Below are 21,007 nucleotides of genomic sequence, written 5' to 3' on the forward strand. Positions count from 1 at the left end.
AGTTAAATTTTAAATCAGACATATAAATATGAAACAGGGAATCACTCTTCAAATAAAATGTATTTTTCTTATTTCAAGGAGTTTTTGTGTGTATCTCTGAAGCACATTCAGCATTGCAGTCTGTGTGACAGTTTTGATATTGGCCATTTACTTTTTATTTAAATTTGTTTTATAATTTGGTCATTTGTTTCCTTTTTACATATTTTTTCCCACCAGGAAAAAAAAAATTTAAGTGTTTATGAAATTACTTTCTCAGCTGGGACAAATGCTGGTTGTGCTGGCAGCAAGCCAGCATCTTTTTTGCAGAATAACTTGAAGACAACTGTGCTATGGTTACCTAAATAATGGAATAATTTTCATAGAATTCTTGCTACTGTGGCTCTGGAAAGTATGCTGCTGGTATCTGGCAATTGCCCCAAACGAATTAGTTCTTTATTTTTGAAGATGAATGTTTATTTCACAGTTGAATAAATAATGTGTATGAAGTCATTTTAGGAAAACAAATACTGTTTTTATCAGGATGCAAAATCCTTCTAAAATGAAGAGGAAATGAAAGGTTCTCTCTTACCATAGATACAGAATTAGAAGTCCTGACACTCATCAGCACAGCTCTGTCCATGGTGTCAGTACAGTTAAGTTTTCCATATCCTGCTAAGTAACAGAATCTAATTTACCTCCCATTTGAGAAATATTGTGCAATCTTTAGTGGTATCTTAAAGATGAAAATAAGTAATGGATCAGGTCTCATTAGAATAATTAGTGGATATGAGTAAGTACATTGAGAGAGCAGAAATGGCAATATTGTACTTCTCACACAGGTAAAGCAATGGTGCAATGAACCCTCCAAGCTCAGCAAATGTTAAGTGTGAGCTTTATATCTCACTTAAGAGGCAGACAGCTGCTGCCCAACAACACAGTTATGAATTCAAACATATGGTTAAATGCATTCCTGCATTAGTGCCACAGTTGTTCTGGAAGACAGTCAAACTCATTACATTATTTGGGCTGGAAATTTTCAGCCTCATTAAAGCCTTAATTGCTTGAAGGTTGCCATGAAATGAGAAATATTTGATGGACAGTGTTCTCAAAAGACAATCCACATGCTGTTAACTGTTTGTTTAAGGTATTTAAATTGAATGGAAAATAATATAAAATTAAAATTCATGAATGAGGGAGTACATGAGGATGAAAAAAGAAGAAATATTCTTACAAAATTCACTTTCCTGTCTGCAGTTCCTTTCTGTTTTCATTAAACTCTCTGAAGCTCTTACTTCTTCTCTAGATATTTTAGTGACTTGCTAAATGTCAGTACTATAAGTCACACTGCCTTTTTGATAGTTCATTAATAACGCAAAATTAACCTATATCATAAATTAGTGTTTGGTAACTAGGATGGCAACTGTCATTATAAAATGCAATCAAAATAAATGCTGTGAAGTTGGAAAATTTAATTCATAGTTATAAATGAGTCATGAGTGATTAAAATCAGCTTCTCTGAGAGTTTGTATAGTCACTTTGGAGCTTGCTTCTGGTAAATTGGAAGAAAAAGAAGATGATGTCCTGCAGTAATTGAATTTCTTCAAAATATGTTGTGTACAAGGACCTTCCTTTTGCTGCAGAGATCTCCCAGCTCTCTGTGCAAGAAATAGCCAAGCCCACTAAGGGGGCAACCAGTCTACTGCACAGTTCCTCCCTGAGAGAAATCTGGTGTCTGCACCCTGGAAGAAAACTGTGGGCTCTAGAACCCAACCACACAGAGTAGCTCATAAAATTGTGTTTTATTAAAATGAAAATGTTTCTTTGAGTAGCTGAAGAAAAGCCCCTACTACTAGAGGCCTTCCCTGGAGGTGAAAGCCAAGGTGATTTAATGGCTTAAAGTCTGCTTTGTCAGACTGAGCATATGACCTTGAAGCTCCTATCAAGGACTAATGATTGATCATTATGGGAGTGGAGGTGTTTAATGATATTCCCATTATTTCAGTTATTGCTGCTTGAGTCCTTGTAGGTAGAGGCATAAAATCAATTGTGGAAGCCAAATCAACATCACAGATAGTACTGGTAAGATCTGTTACCCACTCAGAAAGTCTTTCAGCTGGGAAACAGAATGTTTTATATGCTCACACAATTTCACAAATCTTTCCAAACACAATTCCTTCTCTTTCCAGAACCCAAACCATAGAAAGCCATTGTGTGGGAGAGGCTTATGCTTTCTGGTTCTGTGTCTAGCAGTGAGTTATCAAATATGACAGAGGGTCTTAAGGAGCCATGAAGATATCCCTCTCTGAAAACAGAACCATGTTCATTTTTGCCCAAAGGGCATTTGTTGGTTTCTTCAAAAAAAAAAAAGTATAATCTCGGGAAACAAAATAATCAAGAAGTCAATAAAGTAAATCACGTGCAGCCATTAAAATTAATTTGGGACAGAGCTTCACTGTAAGCCTGACTGCATAAATAATAATACTGGGGGGACCTGGCAACATGCTGGGATTTCACTGATCTTTGAAGGAATACAGAAACACCCACTATTCTTTTCCAAAATGAGGAAGCCATAGAAATGTTACAGGCACATATGGTGACAAGTTTTTTGAAATTCCACTATCTTGGCTTACACTGAGAAATTTGTGAAAGAAACTGTTAAAAAGCAATTGACAGAAAAGTTTGGGGTTGCTTCTTACTGGCTAATTAGAATATATAGTGTTACCCTGACTCCACAGGGATCCTCCTGGGAAGATGAAATGATAAATGAACCTGATACATCATCCAGAGTATTTATTTATGTGAGTTCAAGTGTGTGACTACTGACAAGCAGTGGATACGACACTTAGTTCAGGTCATACTCCTCACTGTGTACACATTTGTCTGAATATTTACAGGTAGGTAATAGATGAGCAATTGGTGCTTCCTCATGAAATCTGTGCTGGAGTCTACTTGCAAATATTAAATCTATGTCTATTTTGGAAAAGTTACTGATTTCTTCCATGCCTAAGATGGTGTGACCCAATACCTTCTTGATGTTATCAGGAAATACACAAAGTCATGGAGGAGGATGGAGCAGTTTGGGCATTGCTGTTGGGCTGCTGGGTTCAGAAATGCTTGTAATGATTTTTTTCCTAAAATAACTGAGTTTGGCTTTAGTTGCCATGAAGAAAATAACTGCATAACGTACCTTTAAATTGTAAAGGCTATGTGCTAATTTCTTATGCATTAACCAAATTCACAAAGCAACATTACATGTGAAGACTTGTCCTCCCAAGATGTATTGCTAATGGTGGCATTGATTTTATGAATATTCTGGAAGCATGCTGAGGGAAAAGATATGGGTCGAGATTAGGCAGAGAAAGAAACTGTGAAATATATTATTCCTAAAAGATTTGTAACTAACAAATATTTTTTGCAAATCAGCTGGTATTTCTTAGAAATATGGAAGGTGTAGAAGTGATTGGGCATGGAAGGGAAGGAAAAAATAATTCCAGTCATCAAGAGTAGTCCAAGAACATGGGAAGTAACTCAACAGCAAGAAGTGGATTCTCCTCTACCTCTTCTGAGACTAAAATACTTTCCTGAATTGTTCAGCTGATCTTATGACAAACATCTTGAGGTTTCATTTTGGGGCTGTCTAATCTTATATTCATTGAAAAGAACATTGTTATTTAGAATTTTTGAGATAAATTGTATGCAGACAATCTTCTTGTTACCATCCTTTCTGCCATACTAAACACTTAGTTTAGCAGAACCTGGAATTATCTGCTGCCATGACCCAGTCAAAAATTGTCTTTCTAGAAAAATTATTTTAAATGCACCCTTACATTTTTCTGACAGCCTGTCCACAAATGAAATCTGGATGGCCAATGCTCAGTTGAAGGTGCATGAATAATACTTTTTCACCCACAAACATCTAATCAGTTTTTCTTGTCCTTTAAAATGAAACCTGAAATTCTGAACTTTAATTTGACTTTGTTAAAAATACTCCCAAGTCCCTTTTTCAGAACTTGAGTTCCACACTACTTGTTTCACTCTGAGAGCCAGAAAAAGTGCTCAGCAGATTTAAAATTCCTCGGTTCATAGATGCAGAGACCTAGAGATGCAGTACTAGGTGTAAGATGTGAAACGGATTCCATTACACCTTCTGGATAACTCTGAGAATGTTTCAGGAGTCTTTGCCATTTTGAAGAGCTCTTGAACTAACTGAAAACTCCATCAGGAAGTGATGCTACTTAACCTGATTCTATGGAAGAACACTTTCCTTAGGATGTGGCAGGAAGGAACCTTATGGTTGTGCTGTTGATCTTTCTCTTCTGGCCTGGATCAAACTGGAGGAAAATTTGAAATAATACAGGAAAATTATCTAAAGTGCTAAAGGTACTTTGATACATAACATAAATAAATATAAATAAATATAATATAGTGAAACGAGTATTTGTTAGGCAGCTGTCCTTTGTGTGTTTGAAAATGGGAGGTGGTATTTATACTTTATGATTTTATTCTGCATGGAAACAGTAGAGAGGTACACAAACAAATGCATTACTAATTTCATCATGGTACCCTTCAGAAAGGGTGAAATTATTAACTGTCTCTGCACTGATGACTCACTAACCTTCCTCACACTTATGCCATGGTGACAAGATTTTCTGGGTCCCCGCAAAGGAGGTGCTCTTATGCAGACAGAGAGGATAGGTTTCAAAGGCTTTTAAATACAGAAGATACTTTTTACAGAAGAACGTATTCTCCTTGACACCTGTGAGACTGTAGACATTAGCCCTTAAAAAACTAGTATATAAGGTGAAAACCTTAAAGAAGTAGAGAGTTTTTCTTTATGTCTAACCTCTGCCTGACACCTCCTTTAGACTTTACTTTCACAAAAAATAGAGCTCCACTAGTATTTGTGTGTTTTGAAAGCAGATCACAAAATCATGGAGTTATAAGAGATAATTCATGGTAGAAGAATAAAGGGACTGAATGTATCCATTAGCATTTTCTCTTACAGATGGTTTTTAAAGCCTGTGGTCTGTATTCAGCCACAGTTCTTGACAATGGTTCCAGTAGTGACGGTGGCACTGATGGTTCCACTTGTCTGAGCAAAAGCTAAATTCCTTGTCTTTGTTCAATGGATTGAAACTATCAGCACTAGCAAAGAAGGAGGAAATTAACTATATTAAACAAAGACAGGAAAGAAAGAGATAACAATTCTCAAACTGTAGTGTACATTACGATATTGGAATTGTTTCAGTGCTATGTTCAGTTATCAGAAAGGACCAGGTTATAGCTAAGTTCACTCCATTCTTCAGGTTCTTGAAAGAAACAGTTTGGTGGCAGCCAGGATAAAAATATGACATTTGATTAATGTTACTTGAGCAAACTATTGAACAGATACTTGAAGAAGAACAAGGGAACATGGTATGTTCATCACAAATACAGACTGAGTAGGCATGTCATTGTTATGAAAATGCATTGTAGTCACATTGTTCTGTTCTGATAATGCTGAAGCCCACTTCTAAGCTCACTTCTATAATCATCCACCTATTCTATCACATAACCAGAATAGATGCCATTTCCAGTTCCTTAACTTCCTGCAGATTAGTCTGTGTTGGTTTTGTGTGTGGTTTATTTTTTTTTAGTAGTGCACAGATTTAATCATAAAACTTCTTTTTTGAGATGTCTAATAATGATCTACAAGGCAGAAAGCTGAGGGGGTGGAGGGGAGTAATCAATGTTTGCATCCTGTGGCATTCGGCTTCAATTATACTGCTGAAACCTGGAAGCTGTGATGTTTTAAAGCAATCATCCAGTGTTACGCATTACAGCTATTCTGGAATCTCTAGTTTGCTCATAGTTTATGCTGTAATTACTGCAAATATATCCCTCATTCCTTAAATTAGGTTGCAGATATTAAAACAATTTATGTAGGTATCTGTTAATTAGCAACAGCTAGTAATAATAAAGTAACAATCACAAAAGAAAGCAAGGAAAATATGTCCTGCTTTCCATTTCAAAATGTTCAGAGTCACTGATGTCATTCAAATGTCAGCTTACCATATACCAGACACAGCTCTTATGCTTTATTCTGCTTCTTTTTGCACTGTAATCTGATAGGTATTTTGTACATAAATTTCAGATAATAAAGCTGCCTCTGTCCTAATACTTGGGCATTTTTCCAGTCCCCAGACCTTAGTGCTATTTAAGAATGAGAAAACACAAGCTGCCTGTCTGGAATGATAATAACGTATATTTAATTCCATTGTTACATATCTTTCAACTACCCCTTGGTTTACTTTTTAGTTTCTCTTTCCCATATAAATCACTCTCAGTGCATGAGAACTGTGTACTTACTCTCAGCTGAAACATTAAAAGACAAAATAGTTGTGCCTTTATAAATGTGATGAGAGAAGATGGATATCTCCCCAGCAACACCTGAAGACTTGAATTTCCTTAACTCCTCCATTATTTTCATAGAGTGCTCTATTTAAGGAATCAGCAATCGCCAACAACTTCCATTTTTCTAAGTAGAATAAAATATTAAGATCAGGTAATATAAAAAAGGATCAAAACAAACCCCCCACGTAACCAAAAGTAAAGTGGATTAGTAGAGAATAATGCAAGAACATGTCACACTTACATGATATACTTTTAAGTTACTCACACCTATAGTACTGTAACAGTTACACCATTTATAGAGATGTACTATCCTTACTATAATAACTCTTCATACGTATCTGGTTATTCATGACATGCCCTGTGGGATACACTGATCATGTTTAGATCCCTATAGTGGATTATAAGAGAGGGAGGAACTGTATTATAAAGATGAAAAACAGTTTTTTTCTCAAAAACTGTTCTTTACTTTTTAGTAATCTAGTAGCTTATTTGTACTTGGCATTAGCCTCTCAAGACAGCGCTGGTCCTTCACCCATCCCTTCACACTACTGTACAGACAAAGATAGTAGTGAATTAAATTTCTTCTTGTTTTTCTGTTTGGGTTTTGTGGTTTGGCTTTTTAAAGCAATTTCAGCTGTAGGCTTACTGGTTTGGCTGCCTACAGACACACCTAGAATATTTGTGAAGGTATGTGGTTTCTTGGCTGCACTGAGAACTTTAGACAGATTGGTTTAAGAGGAGATATCTGATGAGAAATTGCTCTGTGCTTAACAAATTGCTCTGGACAAGAGAATGAAAATAAAGAAATGAGACTTCAGGTGATAACCTCCTGAAAACAAAGAGCCAGAAGATTAGAACTGGGTTGTGGTCAGAAGTTTCTGAGCAAAATATCACTGATATCTTCCTTCAGTTTCTGCCAATGGAGTTGTGTTTTAGATGTGTGTTGTGCACAGGAAATATATGTCCTGTACATTATTGTCTTCTGCATTCCCACTGCTGATCCTTCTGTTTGCTATGAGCTAATCAGGTGTCGACATTCAGGTTCTCTTACCATTATTTTGATGTATTACCTGAGATCAAGCACTGAACTTGAATTACAGCAGTAAGAATCTAGAAATTAAATTCAAAATGAATGTATTTTGATGAGGCTTTGGAGTTAATTTTTTTTTTTACAAATAAGGAGATTAAACTTTATTGTCATATGTAAAACTATTAACAGAAAGAGGAGTAGAGAAATTCAGTACGTGATTTTGGGTTGGTATCTTCGACCTGTCCTGCATATTGTGTGGCTACTGACATAGCATTTAATTCACCTGCGCTTTAACTTCCCACCTTGTGACATGGGAATGGTAGCACTTCCACCCCTCTTCAAACTGCTATGATGAGAAATAAATACTGGGGACTACTTAGATGCCATAATAACGGATACAAATTAAACACAATATAAGATGATGGAGCTGTTGTATTGTTAATTACTACTAACAGATTCAGGGCAACTGGATTGATGGTCTTGGAAAAAAAAAAATGAATGAGTCCGCGCACGTGTGAGGGAGTGACAGCCCCGTTCTTCAGTGTGTCAGTGCACACAGTGACCAAGGTAACTTCACCTCTCTTTTCTCGACTCCTTTGCAATTGGAATGCCTGTTGCATTTCCGAGTGCAGTCGCCACCGAGCTCTTCCCCTTTCCCGCCCCGAGGAGCGTCCGCCCGGCCCTCAGGGCCGCTCCGCCGCGCCCCCTGGCGGCACCGTCCCTGCCCCGCGGCCCGCTCGTACCCGCGCTCCTCGCGCCTTCGCCGCCCGGGGCTTTTGCGGCGGCGGCCCCGGGAGAATTACCCCGCGCCGGGCCTGGAAGTTCGGCCCTCACGCGCTGTCCGCAGCCGCCGCTCGCTCGGGCGCGGGGACCCGCACACGCACTAACGCGGAAGGAGGGGATTCCCCGCACAGCCTACGGGACGGAACGGAGCGGGAGTGTCCGTGACAGAGCCAAGGGGAAGGCACCGGGGAGGTTCCTCATTCGCTAACGCGTCGGGAGGAGATTCCCCGGAGAGCCTGCGGGACGGGACGGAGCGGGAGTTTCCGTGCAGGGACACGGGCAGAAAAGATCGGGAAGGCGCGGGAGCGAAATCGCTCGGGACCGCACCCTAGGCACGCCTCCAGCGGAGCACTTCCCTGCCCCGCACGCTTTGGGGTCGCGACGGCCCCGGTGCCGCATTTCCCCTGAGGGCTCCGGTGCGTCCCGGCCGTCGGGCTCCTCGCGCCCGGGGCGGGCACGCGCGGCTCCCGCTCGCGGTGACGTCACGGCCCGCTCCCGCCCCGCCGCTCCAGTCGGCGGGCGCATCCCGCGGGTGCGGAGCGGAGTTCCGCGATCACCGCGCTCCGCAGCACGGGCGGCAGCGGCGTCGCGCCGTGGAGGCCAATAGGCACCGCCTCCTCCCTCCCTCCCTCGTTCCCGCCCGCGCCGCTCTGTCCCATGTTCGGGCTGGAGAAGCCGGCGGGGCGGCAGGAGCCGGGCAGAAGCGGTGGGCTTCCGAAGATGGCGTCCGTGGGGGATTTTAACGTACTCAGCTCCAGCATCCCGGCCACCAAGGTGGAGCTCTCGGTGTCCTGCAGGTACGGTGGAGGCTCCTGACTCGCCACCCGGTCTCCCCGTGGCATCGGAGGGGGCGGACGGGCAGGGGTCCCCTCGCCCCGGGCTTGTCGGCGGAGCGGGGAGGAGAAGGGCAGCACGGGACAGCGCATCCCGGAGCTGTGCGAGGCGCTCCCGCTCCTGCCCTCGGGGAGCGCCGAGCCCGGGGAGCTGCCAGTGCATTCTCGGGCAGAGCCGGGCGCAGCCCGGGGCCGGCTGCCAGCCCGCTGCAGCCCGCTGGCCGCGCACCGGGCGTGTCCGCCGCAGGGTGCTGCCGGCCGACCCCGGGGGCGAAGCGCCGGCTCCCGCGGCGGCTGCGGGCTCTGCCGAGACGGGCAGCGGCCGCTGCCGCCCCGCGTCCTGCCCGGGGAGCGGGAGTCGCGTCGGTGAGCGCGCAGGGCGCCTTATCCGGCAGGTATTTAACTTCTGGAGCTGTCCTGAGTGCCGTGGTAGGGACGGAGACCTTCCGTCCGGAGTTATCCTGTCGCGAGTTCTTCAAGGCTCTCTTTGCAAAACTTAGCAGTACGGGCGTGTTGCGTCGCCTCGTCGTGTTCTATCGTAACGCTGCTGCCGAGAAACTGATGGAATGCCAGCCCGGAGCACCAAATGTAGTGTCTGTGGTTTTGTTTTTTGACGCTTGTTTATCGGTATTTCAAAAATCTTGTTTTCTTCCGTGATGCGGAGATTTTCTTATTAGATGTCTAAAAAATACTTTTATTTGTGCGGTTTTTTATTCGTGTCCTCGTTCACATTCTGCGACTTAAGTATTTCCTGGTAGTTGCAAAGCGGTGACGCCTTTCAGCAGCAGAGTTGGCAGCTTCTAGCGGAAAATTTGAACTGTCAGTGTGTTTCCTGATGGGAAATTAGACAAGAGTTTCTTCTACAATCCATTGCTTCATTTTATAATGTCGCTCCCCAGAGCTGTTCCTGTTACTACTACCAGGACAGAACGGCAGTGCTCTAAACTTAAATTGTCAGACCACTCCCTCTCTTTCCTTAGTAAATAAAGTATGATTTGATGTGGATTTCAAAAGAAGGCTGAAGCAGTGAGAAATAGAGTAAAATTAAATTTGTAATATTGAAACAGTCACCAGGCTGACATATAAACACCCCGTTGTGCTTGCTGGCTGTCTCTGCAGAGTTCACAAGCACCAACTGTTGTTCGAGGAAGGATGTGCTGTAATGTGTAAAAGCAATCCAGGACCTTTAGTATTACTTTTAAGTTCTTCAAATAGCCTGTCGCAGTTACAGATGTCTGAGCATTTATGCTGAATTTGACCCAATTCACTTAATATGGGAGTTCCTTTAATTCCAGGTATAATTTGTATGTACCTGCCATGTTTCACAGTGGTTTAAGAATCCGTCAGATAGTTACAAAGAAATGCAGGTATAGACCATAGGCAATCGATTCTGACCTTACTTGTAGCTCATTTCAGTATATAGTTTACAGCGGCGCTTTCTCTGTAGATGTCGTTAAAAGCCGTGTCAGTTTTGTTAAAACTCTTTCATTTGTCTTGATGTCAAGTGCAGAAAGATGGGAATTTCCATGGAGATTCCTTTCTTCTGTATGTGCTGGATGACAATTTTTGATTACAAAATTATGCTTCAAAGCAGAGTATAAAATGAGTGACACTAGGGCAGAGATTAATGGTTAACACGTTTGTGATTCATCTGTAAACACATTCATTGGCTAAAGCTTGTGAAATGCGGTGTTAAATGAAATTGTGAAAGACTGCAAGAGCAAACTGCAAAATTCAGAGAATGCTGAAAATTCTGTAATAATTGGCAGTTGTGTATTCATTAATACCTGGAGAGAAATGCTTTTAACAACAGTTTGGATCGTGGTGGTTTTTTTCCTTGATACCTGAAGAGTTGTAGGACCAATGTGGTCACTAATTTACATCAACAGTTGTTAATTGATAGCTGATTTTTATTCGTAGATTGTTTTTATTGGTTTTTTCTTTTTGTTTGGCTTTGGGGTTCTTTATTGTTGTGGTGATGTTTTGTGGCATTTTGGGGGAGGGTTGTTTGGTTTTTTGTGGGTTTTTGCTTGTTTTCCATATAAGACATGAGGGAAGTTCTTCCCATTTGTACAGGTGGAGAAACTTGATGAGTGAAGCAGTGCAAATGGTGCCATAAAGTAAACTTGTGACTCTTCTTTCCTTTGTTCTGTCTTTCTGTCTGTCTTATTCAGTAAGGATACAGTTTCTATTCCTTTAGCTTGCAATTCCATGTGGTTTCTCTGTCAGTATTTCCCAATTTGCCTGCGTGCTCATACTGCCAGTGTTGCCAGAGTACCCAGATTCACCACTATGCAGATGGCATTACATAGGTGATATTCTTCAAGCTACCCTGGTTTAGCCTCAGGGTCACATCAGGTAGCCTTTAGGAGAAATGCATTTCATGGGATGAGAAATTGTGTAAAAATTGTAAAATCAAGAAATATTTTGGTTGTCAGGCAATGCTCTTTCTGGGATTTCTTTATGACTAAAAGTTTTTTATATAATTCCCATGGCCTTTGAATGCCAGCATTAGTTGTAATTTAAAAAATGCTAGAAAAGTAAGAAATTAATTTAATTCTAGTTATTACTTCTCAGTGCCTATGAAATAAAAACTTCACAATTATTTTCTGACTCTGTAAGATGTAGTTTATCAGGAAGCAGAAGCCTTTGACTCAAGAGCCAGCTTTAATAGAGCAGGAGAACTTACGTGTGTATCCCAGAGGATCCTCTGGTGCTGGTAATTGTCCACGATTGTCTGGATCAATTGTTCTGGTAGCCATCTCCCCCTGCACCCTTCATCACATGGTCTGATGTTGCTGTCACCTGCCATGCAATCTTTATTTGTTGCTGCCTGGCATAAATTCACACAACTGTCTTGTGGTGAAGGACCAAGACCTTGTCTCTGCTGTCTGTATGAAAGAGTGGAAATAAGCTGCGCTCTATCCTTTTATTCACTACTGTTTTCCAGCCCAAAGGTTCCTCTTCTTCTGCAGGGTTGTTTGCACTGCATGCTGGCTATAGGTCTGTGTCTAGACACAGCTCTTCTCTTACCAGCTGTGTGTGTAAGCTTGTGGTCATACGTGAACTTCAGGTAAGCTTCAGGCCATGTCCCTGTCATCCTGTTTTCCCTCTGTTGATGTTCTCCACTGATTCCAATCTAGTTAAGTCTTGGAAAAACTCCATATTCTGTTCCCATCTTCCCTCTGTTAGTGCTGTTACTGTGTGTTGACTGAAGTAGTTTATCTCATGCTGAGAACGGCAAGACTGTGGTGATTATGTATCTTGAAGTTGGTGCTCTGTGTAAGCATACAAAGTTCAGTGTAGTTGAATGGGTTCAAGTTTTTAATTTTTTGTTGTAATCTATATAATTATGATTTCTGTTTGTCATGGTTACTGTGTGGACAGGCCTAGGTTTTTTTCCTGTAGTACCTGATAATTCTGTAGCCATTCTGCAGTCTTATGTAAAAAGGTCCAGAGTTTCATTATATCCCACTTTAATGTTTATTTATGGACTAGACAATCAGAATTATCTTTTTGAGAGTGTTTTTTTAGTATCTATAAGAAACTAGAGCTGTAGTTTTATAATTTTATGACTTCTGGTAGAGTATCCAAGATGACATGGTTGTTGGAAAGATGGTAGAGTTGTAAAATAGTGACACCATGCAGGGTCACTGTGCTAATTCATGTTTGTTGTGATAATACTGCTTTGAAAGGCTTTGTGTTCAATCAGGCAGTGTCTTTATTGATCTGGGTTTATGTAGGATAAACTCTATACTGCCTCAGTTCCCACAACAGGCATTGTGTGCGTAAAGGCACCATAAGTGCCTTGTCACAGCTAATTCAAGAACAATAGGTGTTTGCTCATGCCTGTTTTGGATCAGTCCCATGCCACTTCACAACTTATACAGAAATCTAACATTAATGAATGAGCTGAATGGAATTTAGCAACCCCTGTTCTCAGTAATTGAAATAATTCCATTTCAAGTTTCTTGCACAGTGGAACAAAGCATACTACTTCAGAATTTTTCGTTTTCTTTGTCAGTCTTTCCTTTTCTTCTCTAAAGAAAAGTTTCCTTTTCTTTAAAAGTCTTAACCAGCCACTTCTGAGTGTTTGCAATACCTAAAAGTATGTTTAATTATATCTTTGTTTGTTCTAGGCATTGATTTCTGGCAAGATCATGTCTCTCCAGTCATATTTACCTTCTGGGTTTTTTTAAAATACTAACAATTTTTTAGACATCTGTCACAGAAAGATACAATGATAAAAGAGATATTCATAATGAATTATTCGAGCCTGTAACTCTGTATAGTACAAAATACAGAATATAAAATTAATTTTGATTGTAAATCTGGTTTCCATTTTCCTGCTTTCTTTGTGTATGTGTTTCTAGGTTGGATTAAAAGTCCATGGAGTTATGTGTAACTGGCAACAGAAGGTTGATCCTACACGTTTTTTTTCTGAAATGAAACTGCGTAGACAACCATTTGGTTTCAGATGAGGAAAAATATAAGTGGTTTACAGTGTTCATAGTTATGGAGATGCCTTCCTGATATAGTGCAGGGTTTAGTTTTCACCTGTGTGTCTCTGTTGTTTGAAATTTAAACAAGAAGCCATGTGACTGATAGAATTTAAAGCAGATCGTTTGCACTGGAAGTTCTGTATTTTGATAGCTAGTGATGTGAAAGATGGGTGCTAATGTCTTTATGAGCAATTCCATGGGTGAGTGCCTTAAGGAGAAATGGGTGTTGATGTCTTTGAAATGGGTCTTAGTGCCTCTGCCAACCTCAAGCTACAGACCCCAGACAGTTTGACTCCTGAACTTAAGGGTAATAGACAAATGGGTCAGTACAAAGTCTGTGGCAGAACTCGTATAGCCCAAATTTCTGAACTCTGGAGGAAAATTCCTTGTTCAAGGGGAGAATGTGATAGTCGGTTTGGGAAGGCTGTACCTTCCTAGTACCGCAGCCAGTGGAGAAAGGAAGAGGACAACGCGCAGCCAAGATTTTAGGATGAAAGGAGGCTGCGCCCTCTGAAACCTCGAGAGAGAAACCCCACAGGCATATGGCCAGATGGACTCATCTCCCTTTATTCGAATAAAGCAGTAGGACTCTTCTGTCTCCTTTGTGGACAGTGGCTTTTCATAGAGTGATTTTTCACACACTGGGGGCAGGCTGTTTTAACCCACCCCTGAGATGGGATAACTGAAAGTTTTTACTACATCCCTTGGGGTGAATTAAGGTGAAACAAGACTGAATGACCAGTGTATGCATCTGAGAGGTTTATTTCAGAACAGTTTGGTTACATTGGAAAAGATGTATGTGTCTGCTTTGGTTATTATTTGTAGGAATATAATTACGCAAAAGTATGAAAATATCACTTAGGAAAATATACAAGGAAAAGAAAGAAAGGGTAAGAATACAAAAGGAGAGGAAAGATATCACTACTCGTACATCCAGCACCGAGATTTCATTGTTGCAATTTCAATGTCATTGTTGCAATTTCAATGTCTATTACCAAAGTTGTGGTCACAGTCTTTATCTATTGGGGGTGGAGAAGTCCCCCAAAAAAGATTCAAAGGGTTAATACATGTTCAGATGGGAAAGCCCAGGTGCCTCCCCTGGGAGTGCAGTTTTACTCTGTGGAATAGTGTGGATCATGTCCTGTCTGGGGATGCTTCAGAGGTCTTTGAAGATTTGTGGCCTTTTCTAAGACATGACCACTGTTTCTCATAACTGCACAGGTTGAGCCAGTTGTGGCTTACCAGAAGGAATGAATACCTTCAGGCTTACCTGTGAATGTCCCAGTACCTCCCCCAGGGGGTGGTTTTGTACCTGAGTCTCATCAGGAGAGGACATTGGCATGATAAAAAGCATTACCCCACTGTCCTGGGGTGACTTTATGATGCTTGTATCCCCAGTCATCTGTTCTGTTTATGCTGGATATTAAGTTCTGCACCTTTAAGACTGGTTCTGAGAGTGAAGGGGGAAAAGAAGTGCTCAGTTTGTTTTCAGAAATGGCACTGGGTTCCCCTAATTCCAGCTTCTGGACTGTGTTGTCTGCAGCATGGACAGCGTGCTCTCCTTTGCTTTTAGTTAGTTTTCTAGCTAGCTGAGGCAGAGAAGTTCCCCAGACTGTGGCTTTTCTTTTTCTTGGACCTGACTGGCCCTGCTCTGGGCCAAAAACCCAGACAAACCACAGGAGCTCACACCTTGGGCCCACCAGGGCCCAGGATACGGCATTTTCCAGACAGGAGGGACTGATGAGAGACTGAGCAAGCCAAGCTGCACCTCGTGAAAAGGACTTTATGAATTTGCCATCTTTCTCAGAACAGCAAGAGGTTTTATTGCTTAATATTATTCATTTTTTATGCTTGTGAATACTTTGCTTGTTAAATAAATAGTTTTTTTGGTTTTTATCCTCCAAGGAACTCTTTTCCCCACCTGGGAGAGGGGCCGCTTGAATCTGCTTTCTCAAGGGACCCATTTGGAAGTTTCCTCCGAAATTTGCCCTAAACCAAACCTCAAATTGCAGGATCTGCTTCTTTACAGGCCTTTTCCCTTATCTGGCTCAACAAAGGAGATTGTTGATAAGCAAAACTCGGTTTGTAGTGGTCATCCTCTGGTGGGTGAGTGTGCACCTCCTCTGCGCTGGGCTGTTCTTAGGAAGATCAGCGGTTTCACCACACACCCAAAAATTCTTGTCCTCCCCTCTGTTTAGGGGCTGCAAATCTGGCCTCAGCAAAGTTGCTTTTACAAATCTGATTTTTGAGTCATTAACCTTTAACATTTCAGTTCTCATGCAGGCTTCAGGTTTCACATGACCTCGGAAGTCTTATGACTTTTCAGGTTATGTCTGAACATGCCTTTGCCTATATGGAGCCTTGTTTGGTTTTACTTAGCTGCAAACCCAAACCTGGTATTTTTTTTCTAGTTACTGGGTGGCTACTGCTTTGTTAATTTCCCTTTGGCTTGTCCTTGTATAACTGTGTGGTATAACCATGTTTCTTTCAGCAGATAGCAGTAGCAAATAGTTATTATGTATAGTATGATGTATTTGTGACCCTCACAGAATGGTGTAGTGCAGAGGAGCATTGTCATAGTGATGGCAGAGACTTTGCATGTGGGGCCACAGGATGGGAGTGTGGCAGCAGAGGGTGAAAGAGGGTACTCAGAATGTCCCCCTTACTGGGGACCCCACTGCTGTAAAAAGATCACCAGTGGTTGGTAAAGAAGTGCAGTTTGGGAGCTGGGCAAAACCAAAAGTGATGAAAGAGCAGGTCTCAAGCAGGTGTAAGGTGTAATACAGGCTGTGTACGGTGTACAGTAAATGTGGATGTAGAATGGAGTTGCAGATGTATGAAGTCAGAGCATGTTAACTCAGGGTGGGGGTCCTTGGAGTGGGGAGGAAGAAGTTAACATCATACTCCTTCTGAGACCACCTCTTCCACTCCTGCCACCACTGTAAACTTCATGTTCTCCTGAGACAGGAGGTGGGACACTGGTGGGTGGCTTACTGTAACACCCTCCCTCAGCTGAAGCCCATCGTCCTAGGCCTCAGAATGGTGGCATACAGAATTTTATTCCGAATTGTACAGAATGCCAGGGAAGCCTGGCAGCAGAAAAAGATCTAGGAAATGTGCAATGACTGTAGATTTTTATGAAGACTTTCTGTGGTATTATTTTCCTCATTTTTTTCTCTGCCCATCTGAGCATTGGCTCACTCACCAACAGTTCTGCACTGGCAGAGAAAGGATGAATATTACACTGATGGTATATATTCCTCTTAAAATTACTTTTTTGAGGTATACCTTTTAAAGAGTTGTTTCAGAAAAACTGCAAAACTGATTTGTAGGTTTTATATGTTGTTATACATTAATGAAACAGTGTATTAATTGTATTATACATTCCTAAAGAAATCAGATCTCAAGGAGGGCAGCATATCCATAGGTTTGGATGGTCTGGGTGAAAGTAACTGGAAAGGAGTGGTGAGTTGACACTAGATTGAAAAGCTCTTTTGACCACCAGCAATCCATAGTGCCATTTCCTGGGATACGTCACCAAAAGCTCAGAGACAGAGGCTGTTTACCTTCCCAGCCTTAACAACATAAATTTGGATGGTTTATGCTGTTGGTTTCAGATAGAAATTAGGTTGGTACTGAAGCAGAGTTCCACCAGTTTGTGATAGTACTAATTGGTCTTTTTTTTTAAATTTAAACTGGAATAGTCTAAGATTGTGTTCAGATCTGTTTCATCTGCACAAGTGTATTTTCATAACCCAGTACTTCCTGTCTGATTCAACAGAATTCCTGTAAAACTATTGCTGTGTTAGAGTAAATAAAGTTGGCCATTCCTTTGGGGTTTTTTAACCCTCAGGAGTAATCAGCAGTTTTAATAGAGGTTTCATCCTAAAATTGCTTGCATACATCTAGCCAGAGATGGCTTTCTGTGCGTTGTCTTAAAACTCACGGAAGCACTGCTGATCTTACCCTTCTCATTGCTTCTCCCTTTCTTTTTTCCCTAATGGCTTCTGAAGCAATCTATTCTTAGCTTGACTGTGAAAGTTACCGTGAGGCTGAAAATTATTTGTTTCCTGGTGAATTACTTCTCCAAAGGTTACGAAGAGGTATCGTGAATGTTTTCTTAGGCTTGCACATCAGAGATGTTTGCTTTCTTTCCAGTTCTTCTAGTGCCCCGAAGAGTGGGGATGGTTTGAACAGAAAGGAACAGGTCCTAATTGCCTGTTAGTCAGTAGAGTCACTGTTGTCTTACCTGTGAGCCTATTCTAAGAGAACCAGTTATTTCGACAAGAAGGTAAAATTCTGAGAGATTGTCTGATCTGCTGCTAGGTTCAGGGAATTTTGAATCTAGAGATGTGGAGGCTAATAGCTGGCTTTGTTGTGCTCTGACAGAATAGAGAAGGAGAGAGTAAATAGCTGTGGAAAGGTGACTAGTTAAACTGCCACTGCAATTTGTGAAATTACTCTGCAAGGTAGGTCAAGTGGGCTCTTCACTCGAGTGGACTCTTTGGATCATACGTCATCTTAGGACTGAGCCTTGCAAGTTCAGTGATACCATGAAGGCTGAGGAGCAGTGCCTACTAGATTAATACAGTTATGTTACAATTAGCAGTACTATGGGTACTATTCTGCACATTAAAAAGTGATTAGCATACTCCTTTCTTTATCAGGATCTTCCATGGAAAAGTGATGTGTGCCGATCATTAAGTGAGGGAAGCAAAATCGCATTTATTTAATGAACTAGGGACAACTCCTTTTCCTATGGATTGATAAAAGTGTGAGAGAAGTAGTGTATGCTTCTAATATATGATACAAATGATATACTGATACAAATGATATACAAATACGATATATGATACAAATATGATGTACTGAAAATGTATATTTTCTAAAAATTATTTTGCATGACTAACCAACTTCTGTGTTTGCAAACTGCTGAGTGCTTTATTTCGCAACCAAGAAATATTTGCATGCATTTAAATGTAATCTAAAGAGGAAGAGAAACATAAAGCCATAGCACCCAGAGAGATTTTGACAAATTAATCTGAAGTGAACTATATACTTATCATTAGAGATTTCAGAGCTGTTGAAAGCAATGTATAAGTAAGTTTTTTCCAGTCAATACAGATTTTTAATTTTTTTTTTTAATTTTGAAACTAGAGAAACAGATCTTAAACTGCTCAGTTCTGTAGTTACTGTGGTCTAGTTACTGTGGTCTGTTCTTCAAGTCTAGAATTCTGTAATTTCTGACGGGGGAATTGGATTTACTTCTGCTTAGCAGTTTGGTGTAACAAAGGTTAAAAAAAAAAACTTACGAAGAAGGAAGTTCAGATGCTGATGAATAAAATAAAGTAAAATTTGAAGGAAAGTATATGCTACTTTTTAGCATGTATCTGATTACATACGTACAGCGCATACAGTGGGTGAGAGCTCGTAGGAAGCAGCACAGGTTGTGATGGTTTCTGGTTAGCTACCACTGCTAACTAGATCAGCGAATCTTGAAGAATCTGATTTATACACATGACTTGTTTTAGATTAAACAGTACAAAACACTCGGCATTAGGAAGCATTTCTTTACTGAGGGTGGTCAAATGCTGGAACAGCCTTCCTAGAGAGCTGCCCCAAGCCTGGCGGTGTTTAGGAGGCATTTGGACAGTGCCCTTAATAACATGTTTTAACCTTTGGTGAGCCATGAAGTGGTTGTGCTGCTGGACTAGATGATTTTTGGCTCCTTCCAACTGAAACATTCTATTCTAAAAAACCTCTATGAACACTGGACTGTTATTTCCATAAGTTTTTATGGAGTTTATGAAACTATGTGAACAAAGTGATTCTGTGAGGCATAGTGAAATATGTTTTAACTTTATCTATTTACTGATAAATAGATAAACTTTCTTTCCCACCCTGGGGAAATTGCTCTCATTATACAGAAGAAAAATTATCCCAGAATTTCCAGCATTATTGCCATGGTTGCTATTAATTTTTTTTTTCCCTTAGAAGAAACCTGTGCTGTTGCAACTGTTTTGGAAGGTCCACACCGAAATGGGCAGGTGCAGAATGAATTCCATCAAGGTCTGTGCAGGTAGAATAATACTTTCTGCACAGAAGTTCTTACACTTGCTTGCTAATGCATGTTTCTCAAGAAAAAAGTTTTGAGGTTTTTTTTTCCCTCATAATTGATAGAAATTTCTTTTCTTTTTGCATGCTTTATCTGGAAGGCTTAATGGGCATAGACAAAAAATATACTCACCAAGCTCAGTTAAAATAAAAGTCTATTTCTCTCAATACTTTGATTAGGAGAAAGAAAAAGATGTTTAAAATATTTCTGGTTTCTGAGTTTGTGAGCTTTCCTGAGACAAAATGGTTTACTACCAAAGACAATGCTTTTCTCAGGAAAAAAAACCAGAAATACACTCTGTATTGCTCAGCGTGATTGAAAATTAAGAGTACAAAGACTACCTAAAGTTCTAGACAAACATTAAGCCTGCTTTCTATTTTGTGTTGCCATTCCTTGTGGCTGTAGTTTGGCCTATGCGTAGGTACTGTGTAGTTTTCTTATATTTAAAGGAGCACTTTGTTATCCCCCTGAAATGAAAACACAAATGAAATTGAGCAGCCTATTGAGGTGTTAGGTGATTAAGTGGACAAATCAGACTCTTCTTTTTTATTTTCTTTTTTTTTTTCCTGTTGGCACTTTTTCTTTAAAGTTCCTTTTGAAATTGGCTGCATTGCTTGAACAGCTTGCGGAGTTCTTATGTTGGTGTTTTGGTTGGCTCTTTAAGATTTGGGCAATCAGACATGCTGCAAACTTTGCTGAAGACGTTGTTTATTTGCAGGAAAGTGTGTGAAGGGTTGAATTGATGGTGTTGTAAGTTGTTGTTCAAAACCATGAGTTCATTGCACAAACTGACTGAATTACAATGTTAAACTTGTGTGTCTCTCCCCTTGCAATCCTTTCAGGGATACTGCTTCTGTAGAAATGTTCTTAACTTATTAAACATTCTTTATCTTTAGATTCTTTAAGAACCTGTAGATTGTCATCTACGGATTCTTACCTGCTTTTTATGCTGTTCCCAGACTAAGCTTTACAGTATCAGGCCGCTCTTCATGTTAGTATGTATATGGGAAAATAGAGGGGAACAAAACTTAAAAAGGAACACAAGGGTAGGAAATATCTAAAGAACTCAAAGTACCTTATCTCTGTATGAGCATGACTAAAATTCCTTAATCCTAATATACAGTGACAAGCACTAACATACCAATTAGAATGTCACTGTATAGTCATCATGCAGAGCATTTAAAATTGTTTGGAATTCTAATGCTGAGTATGGGGGGCCTATTCCAAAATCTGATGTACTATTTCTTACATATAAATCTGCTTTTGCAGTTTCATTGTAATTAATTTTGGGATAATCCAATTCTAGTTACCAGGAATTAATGGTGCATCTAGGTATATATAATTAAGAAGGAATAGGAGGCAATTTTCATTT

At 40.5% G+C, this 21,007-nt stretch overlaps 1 protein-coding gene and 1 long non-coding RNA gene across 3 annotated transcripts in view; one reads left to right on the plus strand and one right to left on the minus strand.

Moving 5' to 3' along the window:
* Positions 1-489: 489 nt before the first annotated feature.
* Positions 490-8,591, minus strand: LOC147653441 (uncharacterized). The gene is made up of 3 exons (XR_015286151.1): positions 8,146-8,591; positions 6,328-6,496; positions 490-4,310 (listed from the first exon to the last, which is right to left on the minus strand). It is a non-coding gene; the product is annotated as an uncharacterized LOC147653441 (long non-coding RNA).
* The window catches only part of CPNE8 (copine 8), a 72,571-nt gene continuing 59,673 nt past the window's right edge, over positions 8,110-21,007 (plus strand). Inside the window, exon 1 of one of the 2 annotated variants that reach the window (XM_086886858.1) lies at positions 8,110-8,982. In XM_086886858.1, the coding sequence (XP_086742984.1) occupies positions 8,843-8,982 (140 nt within the window). In that variant the 5' untranslated portion in view covers positions 8,110-8,842. The remainder of the gene's footprint in view (positions 8,983-21,007) is intronic. The other variant, XM_086886859.1, reaches the window with a different exon arrangement.

This window comes from Cyanistes caeruleus, chromosome 4 (assembly GCF_971803275.1).
Source record: "Cyanistes caeruleus chromosome 4, bCyaCae1.hap1.1, whole genome shotgun sequence".
Lineage (NCBI taxonomy): Eukaryota > Metazoa > Chordata > Aves > Passeriformes > Paridae > Cyanistes > Cyanistes caeruleus.